Source organism: Aethalodelphis obliquidens, unplaced genomic scaffold (assembly GCF_003676395.1).
Source record: "Aethalodelphis obliquidens isolate GAN/ISIS:26980383/991018 unplaced genomic scaffold, ASM367639v1 scaffold7, whole genome shotgun sequence".
Lineage (NCBI taxonomy): Eukaryota > Metazoa > Chordata > Mammalia > Artiodactyla > Delphinidae > Aethalodelphis > Aethalodelphis obliquidens.
In genome coordinates this window covers 8,351,694-8,369,748 of record NW_020837951.1, presented here as the reverse complement: position 1 = coordinate 8,369,748, position 18,055 = coordinate 8,351,694, and the positions used below count along the sequence as shown (strand labels likewise).

Genomic DNA, 18,055 nt, shown 5'->3' with positions numbered 1-18,055 from the left:
GGTAAAGGAGAGGGAGGGCTTAGGGCTGATGAGCTGCTGAGGAGTCTCCCTCCTCTAGGCCCTGGGAGGAGTGGCACTGAGGGCTGGCGGGCAGGGACGAGATGAGGCCTGTGCTGGCACTGCTCGCGAGGAAGGGCCCCCCCCCTTTCCACCCATGTAGCTGGGTCTCTAGCCAGGCAGTGGGGGACTCTGCCCCTCCACTTGTGACATTGTCACTCTGCCTCTGCAGCTGTCCTCGTGGACCAGGTACTGGGTCATCCTCTCAGGATCCACCCTCCTGTACTACGGAGCCAAGTCCTTGAGGGGCACAGACAGAAAACACGTACGTTCCACCAAAGGCCTCTGTGTGCTGCCACTTCATTTGGTGTGAAGTGCAGCAGGGTGGGTGGAGGTGGGCAAGGCGGCGGGAGTGGAAGGAACCTTGCCTGGCCCAGGTCGGCCTTCCTTGGGGAGCGGAGGGTGTGGGCCTCATGGCTGTGCTGTTGTTCCTCTGCAGTATAAATCCACACCTGGCAAAAAGGTCTCCGTCGTGGGCTGGATGGTGCAGCTGCCCGATGACCCCGAGCACCCGGACATCTTCCAGCTGAATAACCCCGACAAAGGTAGGCAGCAGGCCAGCGCTGGGAGCCTGCAGCTTCTCTCTGCCCTCTTTCTTCTGCTGCTACATGTGCGTTTTGAAACAGTAGGGACTTCTGAGGCTGCTGCTTTCCTTTTGCTTTAGGTTCTGATGTTCACAGGGTCCCTCGTTGGTCCACAAAAGCTGCTTAGATCGTGGTGGGCGTGTCCACTGAGCCGTGTGCATGGCACGTGGCAGGCGGAATCCTTTTCACCTATGGCTACTGGGGCCCATCACCCCTGGAACTCTAGCCTCAGGGTCCTGGAATGAATAACATAGCGCTGGATGAGGCAGTGACCATGCGGCTGGAGGAGTCTGGGGTGTTGGGAGATTTCAAGGCCCCCCCCGGCATTGCCTGTGCCGTGAGACTCTGGCAGTGTCCTGATCCAAGGCCAAATCGGAGAAGAACCCTTCTATAAAAGCTCCAACTTCCACTTGCCCAGTCATCTCCCAGTTCCTCCTGGTTTTATTCTTCCCCCATGAGCATGCTGAGAAGAAGGAGACGTTCTGCACTGAGGTTCAGAATAGGCCGTGCTAACCTCCTTGGCGGCCTACGTCACGTGACAAAAGCCCGGCTTTCCTGGGTCTCCTAGCTAGGCAAGTTCACTGGAGCTGTAAAGACCCTGAGCATCTTCACACCTTCACAGGAATGTTCTAATGCAGGGTTCATGTACATACGATTGCCCAGGGATCTTGTAAAAATTCAGATTTGGATTCAGTGGATCTGGGGTAGAGACCAAGATTCTCTATTTCTAACAAACTCCCAGGTAATGCAGATGATGGTGCTGGTGGAGGGTCAGGGTTTGAATGTTGTTAGCTGGGAATTAAAGAAGTGAGAGCCTCAAGGAGCCCAGGGAATGGAGAGAGCCAAGTCCTCTGCTCTGCTTCTGAGTGATTGAACCACGTATGGCTACGCACACGTCATAGTGTTTCCTCAGGCTGGTTACCATTTGAGTTTCTTCCGCGAGGCTCTGGGACCAGATTAGAGGCGGTTTCTTTAGGAAGTAAAGGTTGTACCTATACCAGCTTGACTTAAAGACTGTATGGTCATGGGGTCCACAGGCCATTCTCGGGGCTGAGCCCAGAGGAAAGCACTGTCCCCAAGCAGAGGGAAATATGACACAGCAGGTGGCCAAGGTCCATGGATAGAATGCAAAAGGTCTGTGAGCTTGGGTGGCAAAAAGATCACATCTCTGTTTCCCATGACCTCTAATTCCTTTCATTATAAGTATTAAACTACTAACTAGAATGTTCACAATACCTGTGATTTTATCTGCAAGAGAAACCCCAGATATTTTCACATCACGTATTATTGCAGATATCTTAGAATAGCATTTTTGTTCAGCTCTTTGCAGTTACAGTACAGTATCAGACCTGCCCCCAGATCTTGTCATTAGCGCGTTAATAAATGAGCACGTAGAGAATGATATCACTCATTTATTTTTTAGCAGTTTGGTAACTGTATTTCAGTATTATTGATTTTCTTTCTATTTTATTTTATGCATTTGAAACATAATTCTGAGAAGGGTCCACAGGCTTCACCAGAGCCAAGGCACCATGGCTGGAAAAATGGTTAAGAACCCTGGTCCAAAGAGACAGGCGGGGAGCACGGGAGCCTCCTCCTCTACACGCCCCGAGCTTGCCTTGGGCTGCTCCTGACTTTCCCTAGTTTAGTTACCCAGGTCCACGTTTATCTTCACGCCACAGTCACAGGCAGACCCTCCCACATGACCTTCCTCTTAACCAGTGGTTTTCTACCCATCAGGCAATGTTTACAAGTTCCAGACTGGTTCCCGGTTTCATGCAATACTGTGGCACAAGCACTTGGATGACGCATGTAAAAGCAACAGGCCTCAGGTAAAGTCACCAAAGTCCTGCTTGTTACCTAAAATACCCTCTCCCACCCTCGGGACTAAGGGTCCCTAGAAAACACACCTCCCTCCTTCCCCCAGAGCCTATCAGCTAAGCTCCCAGGCGCCCTCTTTTGATCAGCCTTTTCCCATGAGACAGGGCACCCCCTGCCCCTCTTGGAACTAAGCCCAGCTTCAGACTAGAACTTTGAATCTGGCCCCTGTGTCTTTCCTACTAAAGGAAACGCCACAGAAACATCCATCAGAGATAGGTTGCAGGTGGGATAGTGCCCCAAGGGTCAGGCCACAACATCTACTGAGGTCACCCCCCAAAAGTTGATTCATGGGCAAACTCCAGCCTGACAAAAGGGCCTCCCTGCCCCCAACAACCCTTAGGAATAACGATAATAATAGCTCATTTGTTGAGAAGCAACCATGGTGCTGCTGGTGAGTGGGGCTGTACGGCCCCTTGGCATGCTTGAACCAATAGGACCTCTGGTCCGCCATGCCTGCCTGAGGCTCTGCTCCCGCCCCCCACTGCTGCCCCTCCCAGGACCAGGCTTCAGGAGAAATGCTTTACGTGCAGGAATTGGCCGAATCCTCCCAACATCCCTGTGAGGTAGGTTCCCATACTGTCTCCGTTTTATGCTGAGGACACTGAGGCTCAGAAAGTGGCAGACACTTGTTTAAGGCCCCACGGTGAGTAAGATCTAACCCCGGTCTGCCTGACACCAGAGTCTGTACTTGCCGGCCCGGAGATCTCCCGCCGCATGCTTCCTGGGGGGAGGCGGGGGGGCGGGGACCTGGCTTGCTCAGCCTCCTGCCATGGAGCCAGAGGCCTGGAAGCACAGCCTCTGCTGTCCAGGCTTGCTAGAGGGGAGGCTGCTCAGCCCTCATACCAGCCCGGACAGCAGGTGGGCTGCTGGGGCCAGGAGCACTGAGCTTCCCTGACCTGTTCCCCAGGGATGAGCTGGAAGAGGGGCTGGGGAGCCGGGTCCCTCTCCTCCGTCTGGAGAGAGAGCGCCATGGCTGGAATAGACGGTGGCAGCTTCGAGGAGGAGGAAGGTAGTGCCGAGTTCACAGCAGGCGTGTGAGGCCGGGAGGGCAGGGGCTGCAGTGGTGCTGGTCACAGCACAGTCACAGACTTCCTGGCCCCTCAAAGCGGCTCTCATAAGGCAGAGGGAGGTCTCTAGTGGTGTGTCCCATGATTCTGTGCTCAGTTTGGGCCTATTCAGGATTTTCATCTGTAACATCGATGAGGACACATGTAACAGGCTGATCAAATTCTACACGATAAGAAGCTAGACGGCGAAATTAGCAGAAAGTCCTCGACAAACTAAAACAGTAGGACAAGACTGATAAAGGGATACACTTGAGGCACCACAGGGAAACTGAAAATAAATTGCATTCGAGTCCCTCAACTCACTTGCTAGAAATTTGTCTGGGGCGTATGCGCACACATGCACACACAGGTGTATGGGTGAGAATGTCCACTGCAGCATTGTCCTTAATAGAAAGAGAAAAAAGCACCTGGAAACTCGGCGACCCTCAGTAAACCCCTACTGTGTACCCCCCGATCTGTGTGTGATCACCTGAAAGGGGCTCCAAGACATAAGTGAAAAAGTGAAGTGTAAAAACACGCGTGAGGGCAATCTCATTTGTATTAAAATACACGTGCATACTTATTATATGCGTGTCGGTGCCCATAAAATGTCTAAAATGACGTACAAGAAAACTACAGCTCTGCGGTCTCTAGACTGTATTTTGTGCTCGAGCAAATGTAACTGCCCATCTCCACGATGGGGAGACCAGGGTCTTTGGTTGAAGGTTACCTCAAGGCGATGAACAAGGTGCTGCCTCAGGTCACGTTAAGAGAGGAAGAGCATCCTGACCTCCTCTGCCCTGGTCACTCCGTGCATGCCTGGGGTCCCTCCTTAGCTCTGAGGGCCACTCTGAGAGCACATTGCACTGGAGCTCACCTGCCATACACAGGTGACCCGGAGGAGTGACAAGGACTGAGGTGGGCCACACAGATGGTGGGGGCAGAGAGAGGCAGGGCCTTGGTGTCTGCTCCACAGTGACAGTCGTGGCCCTGGTGGGGGGGCAGCCGGGAGCAGGGACGGTTGCTCTGAGCAAGTGTCCTCTGGCTCTCTGGGGGTGGAGGCAGCCTGAGGGTAGCAGCAGCTGCGCAGCAGGTAGCAGGGAAATGGGTCAAACCCACTTGGTAGAGGAGGTGTTTGGTCAGAAAGACAAATGGACTGAATTTCACGTCTGGCAAACATGGTATACCATGACAAGCTTTGGCAACGTTTAAGTATTTTTGTCCAGTTTTTAGACCTAAGGGAGACAGTCTTCTATATTTTCTACTTTTTTCCCTTTTTATTTCTAATTTACTTTCGAACAAATGTTCCCACCCTCTGCTTTATGTAATAAGAAAAAATTGGCAAAACTAAATATTCCACAGCAGAGGATTATTGAAATAAGCCACACTACCTGCATGTGATGGCATGGGGCTCCGATGAGGGCATTACAGAAATGCATCCACTCCTGTAGAAAATCTCAGTGACTAAGGTGACTTTTCTTTTTTGTGGAACTGCATTTCTTAAAATCGTGTGTGCTAGCACTGAATACACTTCAACTTTATTGATAGCATATGTGTAAGGTGTAAACCACAGCAATAAAGCAAACACTCGTGTACCCACCTCCCCAGTCCTCGGAACACCTCCCTCCCAAGGGCTTCTTCCTAATTCTGTCTCCCTCCCGCTCACCTGTGCCCCATGACCACTCTCCTGATTTGTTTGTTTCCATTCCCTTAAAATGTGAACACATGTATTTGGTTCCTTAATGTATTGTCTGGGGTACATTTTTTAAAACTTTTTTTTAAAGAATAGAACCATAACTGTCTAGTTTCTTCTGTGACTTGCTTTTCTCCTACAGTATGTTCCTAAGATTCCTCTATGTCAGTGTGCATAGCTGTCATTCATTTACTTGTAATTTTTTTTATCAGTTCTTCTGTCCGTGATCCCAAGAATGATTTCCTGCTTTTGGCTATTCTGAACAGTGCTGCTGTGACCGTTCTTTTAACTGTCTCCCAGTGCAAGGAGATGCATTGTTTCCAATTCATCATTTTGACCAAATTACCACCAAGATGGATTTGTTTTTGATGAAATTGCTTCTCATCAAATTTCCTGGAACCCCACGGCAGTGCTGGGGGAGGAGGCCTGGGGCTGGGGGCGTGTCCGCAGCTTTGAGGGGAAGGAGAAACACCCTGACCTTGGGGCTGGTGGTCCCCCCAGTAAAGGTAGCTGGGATCTGGGCCTGGGGACACAGCATGGGGAGCCTTGGGGTTCCCGATATCCCCAAATTTCCCCCTTCTCCTTGTGCTTCCACTTGCCAACTCCTGCCACCCGCTAACCACCCCCTCGCCTCTCCAGAGGCATGTGCTTATCCTGCAGGATTGGTCAGCTCTCCTCCCCAAAATCACTTGTGCTTTAACCCAAGGATAGAGGTTGAGAGCGTGGGCGCTGGTGTCTTAGCCCTGTCACTCACCCCCTGTCACTTCACCTCTCTAAGCCTCAGTTTCCTCATCTTTTTAATGGGGATAATTCCAGTACCTGCCTCCTGGGGTTGTTGTGAGGACTCAGGACACAATACAGATGCGGTACTCAGAGCCTTGCCTGGCACACAGCAGACCCGTAACACGTGGTGGCTGGTACCACTGCTGTGCCCTCTCCCCTTCCCCCACCACCCACTCATTCACAGACTGACTGGGAGAGGCCTGAACCCTTCCCTTAGGGACCACCCCCTGTCCCCTCCTGAAAGGTCAGAACTTTGACAAGAGGCTGAGCTTTCTCTTCTAGGTACCTGCAAACCTTATGTCATTTGAATAAGTCTCTGCAGGACTTAGCGTGACTTCAGAGGCCTCTGGGAGCCGGCCTGGGACTGGTGGCGAAGCGCGTGTCCGGGGCACAGGCCTTTGGTGGGGTGCTGGGAGACTCAGAGCTGGACTCAAGGGGACACGGCCGAGGCCTCACAGTCCAGAGGGCTCCACCGGTGCGGGGGTCCGCCTGCCGATGCCCAGCCACCCCCATGACCCCCATTCTGCAGCACCGCCTCACGGGGCCGCGATGGGTCCCCAGACTGTACAACCCGTCCTCCCTCCCTGGGCCCTCATCCGTCCACCAGCTGCTGCTGCGACCAGAGAGCATCCGTCCCACGCTGGGCCCCCAGTGCTTTCTCCTGCACAAAAGAGTGGACAGCGTCCCCCCGCGTGAGGGCTGGAGGGAAGGGACAGGCGGGGACTGGCTCCAGTGTGCCGGGTCGCTTGCCCACAGGGCTGCCTCAGATTTTGTACAACCCCGAAGCGTCCTCTGCGTGTGCGTGCCGTGTCTGTGTGCGTGCAAGCGAGCGAGCGTGGACTCTCCGAGAAACATGCATTTTGGCACAAGACTCGTGACATCACACACTTCATTCTCTTTGAGGCCCTGCTTTAACCTTAAGCGAAAGGCTGGTCCACCGAGGAAGGTCAGAGTGAGAGCCCGGATTCCTTCTGTGTTAAGGGTCCCTCGCATTCTTTTACTGTAAACAAACAATGCCTTAAATCGTGTCTTGTTTTCTGTTCCTATGGGTGCTATTCATCCGGAAGGCCTGCTCCCTGGGCCCCTGGGGCCCTCCCAGGCCTTGTTGCCGTCAGCTCTTCTGAGGCAAGACCCAGCTTCGGGACCGTGGACTGGGCCGGCACTGGCCTGCTTGCTTCCTCCCAGCCCCACTCCCGCAGGGTCTGAAGGCCCCGCTCTTCTCACCCCTCCCCCCGCCCCCGGGTCAGCATGGGAAGTCGTGACGCTTTCTGCCAGCTTCTCGAGGCCTCCTGCGCGCACGATGACCTGACCGGCTGCTCAGAAGCTACTTTGCACCGACCTCTCCCCGAGCAAGGCTTTTGCTCCCATCCTCTCACCCCTTTGCCTCCACTGCCAGGGCAGGGCCACTGGGATTCTTGATTACACTGGGGAGCTGAGTGACACTGAGGCCTTAAGCTCCCCCATTCTTGCCCCCAAACACAGTCACCAGCAAGTTCTCCATCATCCAAGTCCAAGGGCACAATTGTTGACGACCATGGTGACGAGAGCAAAGCCCTGGGGAGGGGACGGTCCGAGCTCTGCTTTCGGCTGAGAGCTCTTCAGGTGAACAATGTCCTTCATCTGTCACTCCTTGTCATACTTTTAAGTGACTTTTATTTTGCACAAATACATTTTTATTTAAAGTAATGAATAAAAATTAGCTTTATTTATGGTAGCTTTTATCACCATAGCTTCTCCCTTCAGCCCTTCCCCACCCTCTCTCCTTCCCTCTCCCTCCCTCTCTTTCCCCCTCTCTCTCTTTTTTTAATCTGGGTGTCCTAATTCTGAGAAGGAAACTCTTAATGATTTTCTGAAAGAGACTGAATTTCTGGGTCCTTGTCGCTATTGTGGTTTCAGAGCTCACACTGATCAGACACCAAACGACTCTTAAGAGTTTCTGGGCAAGATGCTTCAAAACAACATCTTAACCAATAAACAGTAATAATAGGTCGACTTAAGAACTACCAAAGGACCCACCACTGTATTTTGATCAAACGGTGACCACTTTTCTGAAAATTCAGATGAATTGGTGAGGAAAGTAATTGTCATCAGGTCTTATTTTGTGGTTGAGTCTTACTATGCTCCGTAACTAACCCTCCTTCAGAGCAAAATCTAGAATACTTTCGTGCCAGGAGAAACTCCAGATGGTGAAATTGAGACCAGCAAACCTTGGTCATCGGTGCTTTGCACACCCTCACGCAGCTGGGGTCGAATGCACGCACCTAATTCATACCAACAACTGCTCAAATTAGCATCTGGAGGCTGAATGAATACAGCAGACACTCCAAACATCTCTCACCAGAACCATGCAGTGTTAACACTTTAACTTACATTGAATCTGATTCTACCTGTTAATTTTTTTTTTAAGTCTTAAGTTTGAATGAAATTGCCAGACTACCTTCCTTGAATTTCTCTACTCTTCAAACTCTCCTGGTTTTTCTGACATGAAATTATAGAAGCCAATCCAAAAACCTCAAAATTTCAGACTCACACTAAATCAGGCACTTTCCTGCCCTTTACAGATTTTCCTTGTCTTTACAAATGTTTTCCTCTGAGCCTAATTTTGAAATAGCACAATTGCAATTCTTTTCAAAGTGTCTAGTCTTCTCACTAAAATTGAGATTGATCCCATGTCCCCTCCCGGAAACACTCCTAGCTTGGATTCTCACAGAACTGGTAAGAACCTTGAACTTACCAGAAGAGTCCTGCAGATGAGGCTGTAAGGCACTTGGCTCTCTCCCAGCAGGGGCTCTGGGCCAAGCATGTGAGTTAAGTGCTGATTGCCTTTCCAGTGTTGGTTTGTCCCTCAAGCTGCAGGTGAGGAGGCCTGCAAGCCAGGGACAGAGGGGGACAGGCACAAAACCCCAAAGGGGAAAGTCCCCGGGTAGATTCTGGCCCTGGAAGGTAGCATTTCTGGGTCTTGCTCTTTGACTAGCCATGGTGCACAAATGTCTGTGAAAACATTGAAGGTGACGTGTCTTGCATGCATATGTGGTATCACTTTTTGTTAAGCAAAGAGATCATGGCAGCCCAGGATGAAAGGTTTAGAATGCTATCTACAAACTGTGGAGTAGGTAGCAGGTATCCTCAGGATGCCGCCCACACAGCTCACTCCCCTCTCCCCGGGAGTAATTCTCACCCCTCTCAGTCCAACACATTTTGTAACTCAAGGTCAGCTAAGTGCATTCTGACAACTGAAACTTCGTGGAGGATAGATTTGGTGGAAAGCAGTAGAAATATTGTTCTGAGCGTGCCCAGTGGGACAGTGTGGCCTCCCTTCCCTCCCTGAAGAAGCCTGCCCGTTCATCACCCTGTCCCCTGTAGACCCTAAAGAGAAGACCCTTGAAGGGGTTCTGCTTATGAAAGAACCCGCTCTCTCTTGCCAACTGAGTTTATAAAGTGTTTTTTCTTCTTACCAATATGGCCAGTATTTCTTTCATCGTCTTCCTCCCACCTCCCAAGCCCAGGAAGTGTATCTTTTAGGATGCCACTGTACAGGTGGAAAAATGGTCCACGGAAACAGGAAGTCATTCGCAAGCAGGGTCTGCTTCCATTCCACAGGCGGAGTCTAGAGCTCTGGAACCAGGTGAACATTGTAAAAACACAACCTAACTTATTTTTTGTGACTTTCATGAAGCACTTTAATCAGCCCCACATTATTCTGCATGTTGGGTGACTTCATGTTTTAAAAAGAAAAAAAAAAAACTACAAGAGTCCCTCTGAAATAACAGATCCTCTGTGTGAAACCACCCATTCATCCATTGATTCTCATCTCTTGTGAGTGCTTCCTGTGTGCCAGGCTCCACCCAGGATAGAAATGTCTGAGAACAAGACAAACCCAAGCCCTGCCCTCATGGAGCTGACCCCTCAACAAACAAATAATCTTCACCATGCCATTTCCTCTCTCCCAGCAAGACCTTGCCTCCCTCCTAGCACAGGGTAGAAACCAGGTGCAGATTCCTCCAGAAAAGCTTCAAAGAGCTCAACAGACTGAATAGTCCAGTTGCTGTCCTAGCGACTGGTTGGCACAGAACAGCCAGGCACAGAGCTACGGCTGAACACAGTGAGGACTCCGAGGTGGAGCCGGAGGGTAGGGTCAGAATGCTCACAGCATTTACTTCAGAGGTTTTTTGGTTCTAATTTCAATGTTAAAGACAAGTACAGCATGAGTGAGAGCTGCATCTCCTTGGGTGTCGAGAACTCGTCCCATGGACCACCTCGCCGCTGGTGTTGCACAAGTGTGTGTGCGCCACGGGCAGCCCCGAAACCCCTGCTCGCAGCAGCAGCGATGGATCATCTGTCGGTTCTATAACCACTCATCTCTTTCTCCATTTCTGAATGACTGTGACCATTCAATAATGAAACAATAGTGGTTAATTTATTAGTATGGTATAATCTTCAATAAATTCTGTGCCAAAATGCATGGTTTTCCACTTAGCATTCAGAATGTTGCATAGAGAGTAGTTTTCAATTTCTTATGTATTATTCAAAGTAAGTTGAAAATCAGTTTTTACATTTTAATTTGTCTCCTGTTCAATCTGTTGCACTCTCCTGGGCTGTCTTTTTTCCCGGCAGACCCCCTGCATGCAGTTGTGTAAGGACTCTCCCTAATTCTTGTGAACTGTCTCATCCACAGTAACCACTGAACATCAGCCCTCTGTGGAATTCTTTAGATTTTTGGTGAAGTATTTTGTTACCTCAGTCTTGTATCAAGTTGCTGTATTTTTCAGCTTGTTACACTGATAATTGTTTCACTAATTAAATAGTTTAGTGTAAACATTTTGTTTACTTTGAAATTAAATGTGTTTTCCAGTGAATATTGCTCAATTTATTAAAGTCACGTGCGTTTATTTAGCCAACAGTTGCTGTGCCAGACACAGACGCGAAGGAGGTGTGGGCGTTCAGCTAAGAGGTTACTAGAGCGTAAATGACATACAGGAGCAGTGCCCTCGGGGAGGGACAGAGTCAGTGCTGTGGGCACTCCGGGGAGGCACCTGGGGGATTGGGGGAAGGTTTAGAGGGCAGAGGCGTTTGGAGAGTCATTGCAGAGATCGCTGAACCCATGGTGGGTGGGAGAGGCAGGAAGACAGAAGAGAAGGAGCAGGATAATTTGGGGAGACAAGCAACCCAGTCTCACTGAGTAAAGGATTTGGGGGAGCAGTGGGGTCCCAGTCTGAAAAGATGCGTTGAGGGGAGTTCATGATGCTAACTAAGCAAAACCCGGAAACCCACTCTGGCTTGCTTAAGAGAAGAGGCACCGTCTTACAAGGATTGTCCCATGGAAACCCGAGGGGAGGACGGAAGTGAAGTCTCAAGGGGCAGGAAGGAGAAATGGGAAGAAGCCCCCTACATCTTTTCCCTCCCCTACATTCTCTCTCCAGACTGGCTTCTCTGCTGGAATGTCCGGCAGTGAAGGAGTCCAGGCCTTCTGGGAAAGCACCTTGAAGTTATTGAGGGAGTGTGCACCAGGGGGTGACATGATCCAAGATGACCATGGGGACCCCTGGCCCCGCCTGCCTCAGCTTCCCAGCTAGTGCCTTCCAAAGCTGCAGTGGCCGATTCTCCAAGCTCAGGCTCCTGCACACACACTCCGCAGCCTCTGCTCCACCACCCCGGTTCCGGGCCAGTATGGCCACACCTCCCTAGCGATGACAAGCCCCGCTGGCTGAGGGGCCCTAGCTCACCTGCTCCTCACGTCTTAGACGGTACAGTGACCCACAGCTTTACCCGGATGGGGTCGCTGCCCTCAGCCCCAGGGCAGTGTTCGAGGGCTGTGAGATGGATGCATCTGACGGTGCAGGAAAGTGATGAAGTCAAGACTACAGCTCAAGCCTGCAAAGCTCCAGCCCCGCAGCCTCACTGCGATAGGCACCACAAACAGCACTTGGAGAAAGCAGTACCTCCTTTTGATGGATGGAGAGATCGGCGAGCTAACGCAGACTCTACGGTAGAATTCCTGTTTAGCCTCGAGGGCCGACATCACACCCGAGAATGTAGCCAGCAGGCCAGGGCCAGGGCACCCGCGGAGGTGAGGTGAGTGGGCGGGGCCACATGCGGAGGCGGTGCTGTGGGCGGGGACTGTCCGGGCTGGGTTGAGCAGGGCTGGGAGCTTGAGCTTGGCCGGCACTGTCGAGGCGGGGAGAGGGGGCGCTTTGGAGAGAAAAAGCAGGGCCTTGTCTATGGTTGGGGCACGGGGAAAGGCGGCCCTAAGAGGGGACGGTGCTACGTTAGAAAGGGCCGAGAGGTACTGAGATGTGGAGGGGCGACTCTCTGAGGAGCCGACCCTTGGGGTGAGGGCGGAGGCCGCGCGCGAGCGCTCAGTAGTGGGAGGGTACGTGGGTGGGGCCTGGGTCGGTGCTGAGGGCCACGGAGCGTGAGGGGAAGGGCCGTGGACTGTCCGGAGCTGAGGACGGGTGGCATTTTAGGCTTGTGGGCCTAGCAGAGGTGCTGACAGCCCACACAGGGAACCCCGCGAGGTCTGTGCGGGAGGGGCGTGGCTGGAGTGCGGGGCGGAGCTGGGGTGGGGTCTGGACCTGGCTGAGAGGCGCGGAGTGGGCTGGGCCGCAGTTCGGGGCGGGGTTGGGCGGGGTCTGGACCTGGCTGAGGAGCACAGAGTGGGCGGGACTGAGCCTTAGGGCGTGTCCAGGGCGGGGCCTAGATCCCGCCGAGAGGCACGGAGCGGCCGGACCGAAGTTCGGGGCGGAGCCAGGGCGGGGCCTAGGCCGGGCAGAGGCGCGCGGGGCGGGGTGTGGGCTGCGGCGCGCGAGCCGAGCGGCCCGCCGAGCCCCGCCGAGGCCCGAGCCCACCCGAGTGCGCCCGAGCTCGCGGCCCCCGCCCGGGGCGATGGAGCCAGAGCCCGGCGGGGCGGCCGCTGCGCTCCTGCGGCAGAAGAGGGCGGCGCTGCGGCGCAGGGGGTGCAGCTTCGAGAGCCCCAGGTACAGCGGCCCGGGAGGGGTGCGGCCGGGAGGGGCAGAAGTGGGGAGCCGGCCACGTGGGGGGTGGCCGTCTGAGGGGACCGAGGGCCGCGAGGTCGCGGCGGGGGGAGGGGTCTCGGCTGGGGTGGTGGTCTGAAGAGATCTGGCGAGGAGCCTGAGCATAGCGGCCGGGAGTCGAAGGGGGCTGGGCTGTCCGAGCGGCAGGTGCGGGAGGGGGTTGCCCCAGAGAAGCACCTGACGGGAGTCGGGAATCCAGACCCGACTGGACGGGTCCAAAGCGTCGTTGAGACGCCCCCAAAGCGTCGGTCCCTTGTCAGGCCCCGAGCAAAGCCGTGGCTCTAGGCGGATTTCGGGCTGTGGAGAATTTGCCCTGCCCGCCTCTTGTAAATGCTCAAGGACAAGGTCGGGAAATAGCCCCCCTAAAGTCCAAGGGAGGTAGGTCTCCCTCACCGGGGAGTCCCTCTGAGCTGCCCCAGGACCCAGGCCAGCTCCAGCCTTCCTAGCCTGGCTCCCCAGGTAACGCACACCTGCTGCCTCAGGGCCCCGCCCATCCTGGCCGGTGGCCCCCGACATGCCCGGCCCCTCCTGCCCCTCTGACCCGCCGATGCCGTTCCTCTGCCAGGGGTGCCCGTGCCCCTCCCGCCCGCTTCCTTGGCTTGGGGAACTCGCCTGATGTGTCCGGGTCCTTCTTCTCCCTGGAACCTTGCCCGGAAGACACGCCCTCCCCCGCCGCGCTCGGTGGCGCTCCCTCTGCTTGGCGAGATTCCTTCCCTCAGAGGGCATTTCCTTAACTTGGAGTGTCTTCTCCCGCTCCAACGTCGCTGAAGTGGGCCCTCCCATTTTTCAGTCCCTGGTCCCTTCTAGAATACTCCAGCAGCCCCCCAACTACACTTCCCATCTTTATTCTTCCACGTCTCAAATCCACATTCTCATTGGCCGCTGGAAGAGTCTTACTGCACTGTCCACTGTGCCCCTCCCATGCCTTACCTCCCCTCCCCCCTCCCAGGAGCTCTCCATCTCCCAGGGCCGCGATGGAGACTGGGGCAGAGGAAGGGGAGAAAGATAGGAAGTGGGACTCTGGCCCTCCCTGTGGCAGAAAAGAGGGTTCAATGGCTAGGATAAAAAACAGGACCCTTACTATGAGATGCCAGGCCCTTGTCACCTCACCTCACCCTTGGTGCTTCAGAAGTACCTGATGAAAGTATAAGCATCCTGAGGACAGGGACCATAGCTGTTCACTGCTCTGTCCTCGGAGGCTGGCTCAGGCCTGGCCCATCACAGGTATTTACTATCTCTTGAATAAATAAATGCCTGACCAGCTGGTAATTATTCCCTTATGCTGTGCTATCTCTCATCTGTGCCTTTACTCATACCATGCTCTTTTCTCTACTTAGAATAGTCTTGTCTTTACTTTTTGGGTAACGCCGACCCCTCCTCTGGGAAGTCTTCCCTGAACCCCGGCCTGAGCTCTGTGCTGTATCAACAATCTACACATTGACTGCTAGTCCACACACCACTGTGTATAATTACCCGGATAACACCTCTTCCCCACTAGACCGGGAGCACCAGGCAAATATGGTCTCCGCCCTTCTGATGCTTACACTCTTGTTGCTGGAGCATGAAGGATGGAAAGTGCACCAAGAGATGAGGCTGAAGAGATGAGTCAAAAGCTGGATCCAGGCCTGAGGTAGAATGTTTAGAGCAGCACTGTCCAATAGAACTTTCTGTGATAACGGAGGCATTCTATAGTCCATCCTGTCTGATACTGTAACCACTAGCCGCCTGTGGGTATTGAGCTCTTGAAATATGGCTCATGCAGCTAAGGAAATGAATTTTAAATTTTATTTAACTTTAAATTTAAATAGCCACATATGACTAATGTTTCCAATATTGCGCAGCACTGGTTTAGAAAATTTCTCTCTTCCTCTGAACTCTCACTTTTTACCACCTCCTCCTTTGTCTTCATGATGTTACACCTGAAAGACTAAATGACTTCTTAGCCTCCAAAGGTGTTTCCCTCTGTTTAACACTCCATGATATTATTATATAAACCATAGAAATAATGATTACCATTTCTGTGATTATAAAAATAATTAGTTTGTTGGAAGACAATGTATTTAACCCATCCTTTATTATTGTACATGCAGTTTATTACCAGTTTCTTACTCGTACTAAAGACACATTGAATCCGTGTACATTAGTCTGTGTATGAGTCTGTAAGAGGTAGTCATCTCCTTAAGATAAATTCATAGAAGTGATAGAGATTATTGGATCCCAGAAAATGAACATTTTAAAGGTTTTTGAAGCATAAGGCCAAATTGCCCACCAGAAAGTTGTGCCAGTTGATAGTTCTCCCAAGAGCATATAAACGTGCCTTTTTTTTCTTATCCTCACTGCTAGGCATTATCATTTATAAACATTTGCCAAAGTGATACCTTGTTTTAATTTGAATTTCCATGTTTAGTAGTGAGGTGAAACTTTTTTCTCACATTTATTCATAATTTGTATTTCTTCTTCAAATGAGTATATATAATGTACTTTGTCCAGTTTTCCTTTGGAATATTTATCTTTTCCTTATTGAATAGCACTTTTTATTTATTAAGGAAATTAATTTTTTTGTCAAATATGTAGCAACTTTTTTTTTCCAGCTACTTTAATTTGTTTTTAATAGATCTTTATTGGAGTATAATTGCTTCACAATACTGTGTTAGTTTCTATTGCACAACAAAGCGAATCAGCCATATGCATACACATGTCCCCATATCCCCTCCCTCTTGAGCCTCCCTCCCATCCTCCCTATCCCACCCCTCTAGGTCATCGCAAAGCACCCAGCTGATCTCCCTGTGCTATGCTGCTGCTTCCCACCAGCCAACTATTTTACGTTCCGTAGTGTATATATGTCGATTCTACTCTACTTCGCCCCAGCTTCGCCCTCCCAACCCATGTCCTCAAGTCCATTCCCTACGTGTGTGTCTTTATTCCTGTCCTGCCCCTAGGTTCATTAGAACCATTTTTTTTTTTTGTAGATTCCATATATATGTGTTAGCATACGGTATTTGTTTTTCTCTTTCTAACTTACTTCACCGTGTATGACAGACTCTAGGTCCATCCACCTTACTACAAATAACTCAATTTCGTTTCTTTTTATGGCTGAGTAATATTCCATTGTATATATGTGCCACATCTTCTTTATCCATTCATCTGTCGATGGACACTTAGGTTGCTTCCATGTCCTGGCTATTGTAAATAGTGCTGCAATGAACATTGTGGTACATGACTCTTTTTGAATTATGGTTTTCTCAGGGAATATGCCCAATAGTGGAACTGCTGAGTCATATGGTAGTTCTGTTTGTAGTTTTTTAAGGAACCTCCATACTGTTTTCCATAGTGGTTGTATCAATTTACGTTCCCACCAACAGTGCAGGGGGTTCCCTTTTCACCACACCCTTTACAGCATTTATTGTTTCTAGATTCTTTGATAATAGCCATTCTGACTGGCCTGAGGTGATACCTCACTGTAGTTTTGATTTGCATTTCTCTAATAATTAGTGATGTTGAGCATCTTTTCATGTGCCTCTTGGCCATCTATATGTCTTCCTTGGTGAAATGTCTATATAGGTCTTCCACCCATTTTTTTTTTTTCTTCTACCCATTTTTTAACTGGATTGTTTGTTTTTCTGATATTGAGCTCCATGAGCTGTTTGTATATTTGGAGATTAATCCTTTGTCTGTTGTTTCATTGGCAAATATTTTCTCCCATTCTGAGGGCTGTCTTTTTGTCTTGTTTATGGTTTCCTTTGCTGTGCAAAAGCTTTTAAATTTAATTAAGTCCCATTTGTTTATTTTTATTTCCGTTACTCTAGGAGGTGGGTCAAAAAAGATCTTGCTGTGGTTTATGTCAAAGAGTCGTTTTCCTCTAAGAGTTTTATAGTGCCTGGTTTATATTTAAGTCTTTAATCCATTTGGAGTTTATTTTTGTGTATGGTGTTAGGGAGTGTTCTAATTTCATTCTTTTACATGTAGCTGTCCAGTTTTCCTGGCACCACCTACTGAAGAGGCTGTCTTTTCTCCATTGTATGTTCTTGCCTCCTTTGTCGTAAATTAGGTACCCATATGTGCGTGGGTTTTTCTCTGGGCATTCTACCTTGTACCATTGATCTATATTTCTGTTTTTGTACCAGTACCATACTGTCTTGATTACTGTAGCTTTGTGGTATAGTTTGAAGTCAGGGAGCCTGATTCCTCCAACTCTGTTTTTCTTTTTCAAGATTGCTTTGGCTATTCGGGGTCTTTTGTGTTTCCATATAAATTGTAAAATTTTTTGTTCTACTTCTGTGAAGAATGCCATAGATAGTTTGATAGGGATTGCATTGAATCTGTAGATTGCTTTGGGTAGTATAGTCATTTTCACAGTATTGATTCTTCCAATCCAAGAACATGGAATATTTCTCCATCTGTTTATGTCATCTTTGATTTCTTTCATCAGCGTCATATAGTTTTCTGAGTACAAGTCTTTCACCTTCTTAGGCAGGTTTATTCCTAGGTATTTTATTCTTTTTGTTGCAATGGTAAGTAGGAGTGTTTCCTTAGTTTTTCTTTCTGATTTTTTGTTGTTGGTTTATAGGAATGCCAGAGGTTTCTGTGCATTAATTTTTTATCTTCCAACCCTACCAAATTCATTGATTAGTTCTAGTAGTTTTCTGATGGCATCTTTAGGATTTTCTATGTATAGTGTCATATCATCAGTAAACAGTGACAGCTTTACTTCTTCTTTTCCAATTTGTATTCCTTTTATTTCTTTTTCTGCTCTGATTGCTGTGGCTAGGACTTCCAAAACTATGTTGAATAAAAGTGGCAAGAGTGAACATCCTTGTCTTTTTCCTGATCTTAGTGGAAATGCTTTCAGTTTTTCACCATTGAGTATGATGCTTGTTGTGGGTTTGTCATATATGGCCTTTATTATGTTGAGGTAGGGTCCCTCTATGCCCATTTTCTGGAGAGTTTTTATCATAAATGGGTGTTGAATTTTGTCAAAAG

General features: G+C 50.2%; 2 protein-coding genes across 10 annotated transcripts in view; both read left to right on the top strand.

Moving 5' to 3' along the window:
* The window catches only part of RALGPS1 (Ral GEF with PH domain and SH3 binding motif 1), a 287,901-nt gene extending 277,001 nt beyond the window's left edge, over nucleotides 1-10,900 (top strand). For 5 of the 9 annotated variants that reach the window (XM_027104820.1, XM_027104819.1, XM_027104825.1 and 2 more), the window contains 4 exons: nucleotides 230-322; nucleotides 497-602; nucleotides 2,382-2,473; nucleotides 3,020-10,900. In XM_027104820.1, coding sequence (XP_026960621.1) covers nucleotides 230-322; nucleotides 497-602; nucleotides 2,382-2,473; nucleotides 3,020-3,118 — 390 coding nt within the window. In that variant the 3' untranslated portion in view covers nucleotides 3,119-10,900. The remainder of the gene's footprint in view (nucleotides 1-229; nucleotides 323-496; nucleotides 603-2,381; nucleotides 2,474-3,019) is intronic. The other 4 variants (XM_027104827.1, XM_027104826.1, XM_027104822.1 and 1 more) reach the window with 2 other exon arrangements.
* A 1,911-nt stretch (nucleotides 10,901-12,811) lies between these two features.
* GARNL3 (GTPase activating Rap/RanGAP domain like 3) overlaps nucleotides 12,812-18,055 on the top strand; it is a 151,099-nt gene continuing 145,855 nt past the window's right edge. The window contains exon 1 of the mRNA XM_027104817.1: nucleotides 12,812-13,018. Within this exon, the coding sequence (XP_026960618.1) occupies nucleotides 12,927-13,018 (92 nt within the window). The 5' untranslated portion in view covers nucleotides 12,812-12,926. The remainder of the gene's footprint in view (nucleotides 13,019-18,055) is intronic.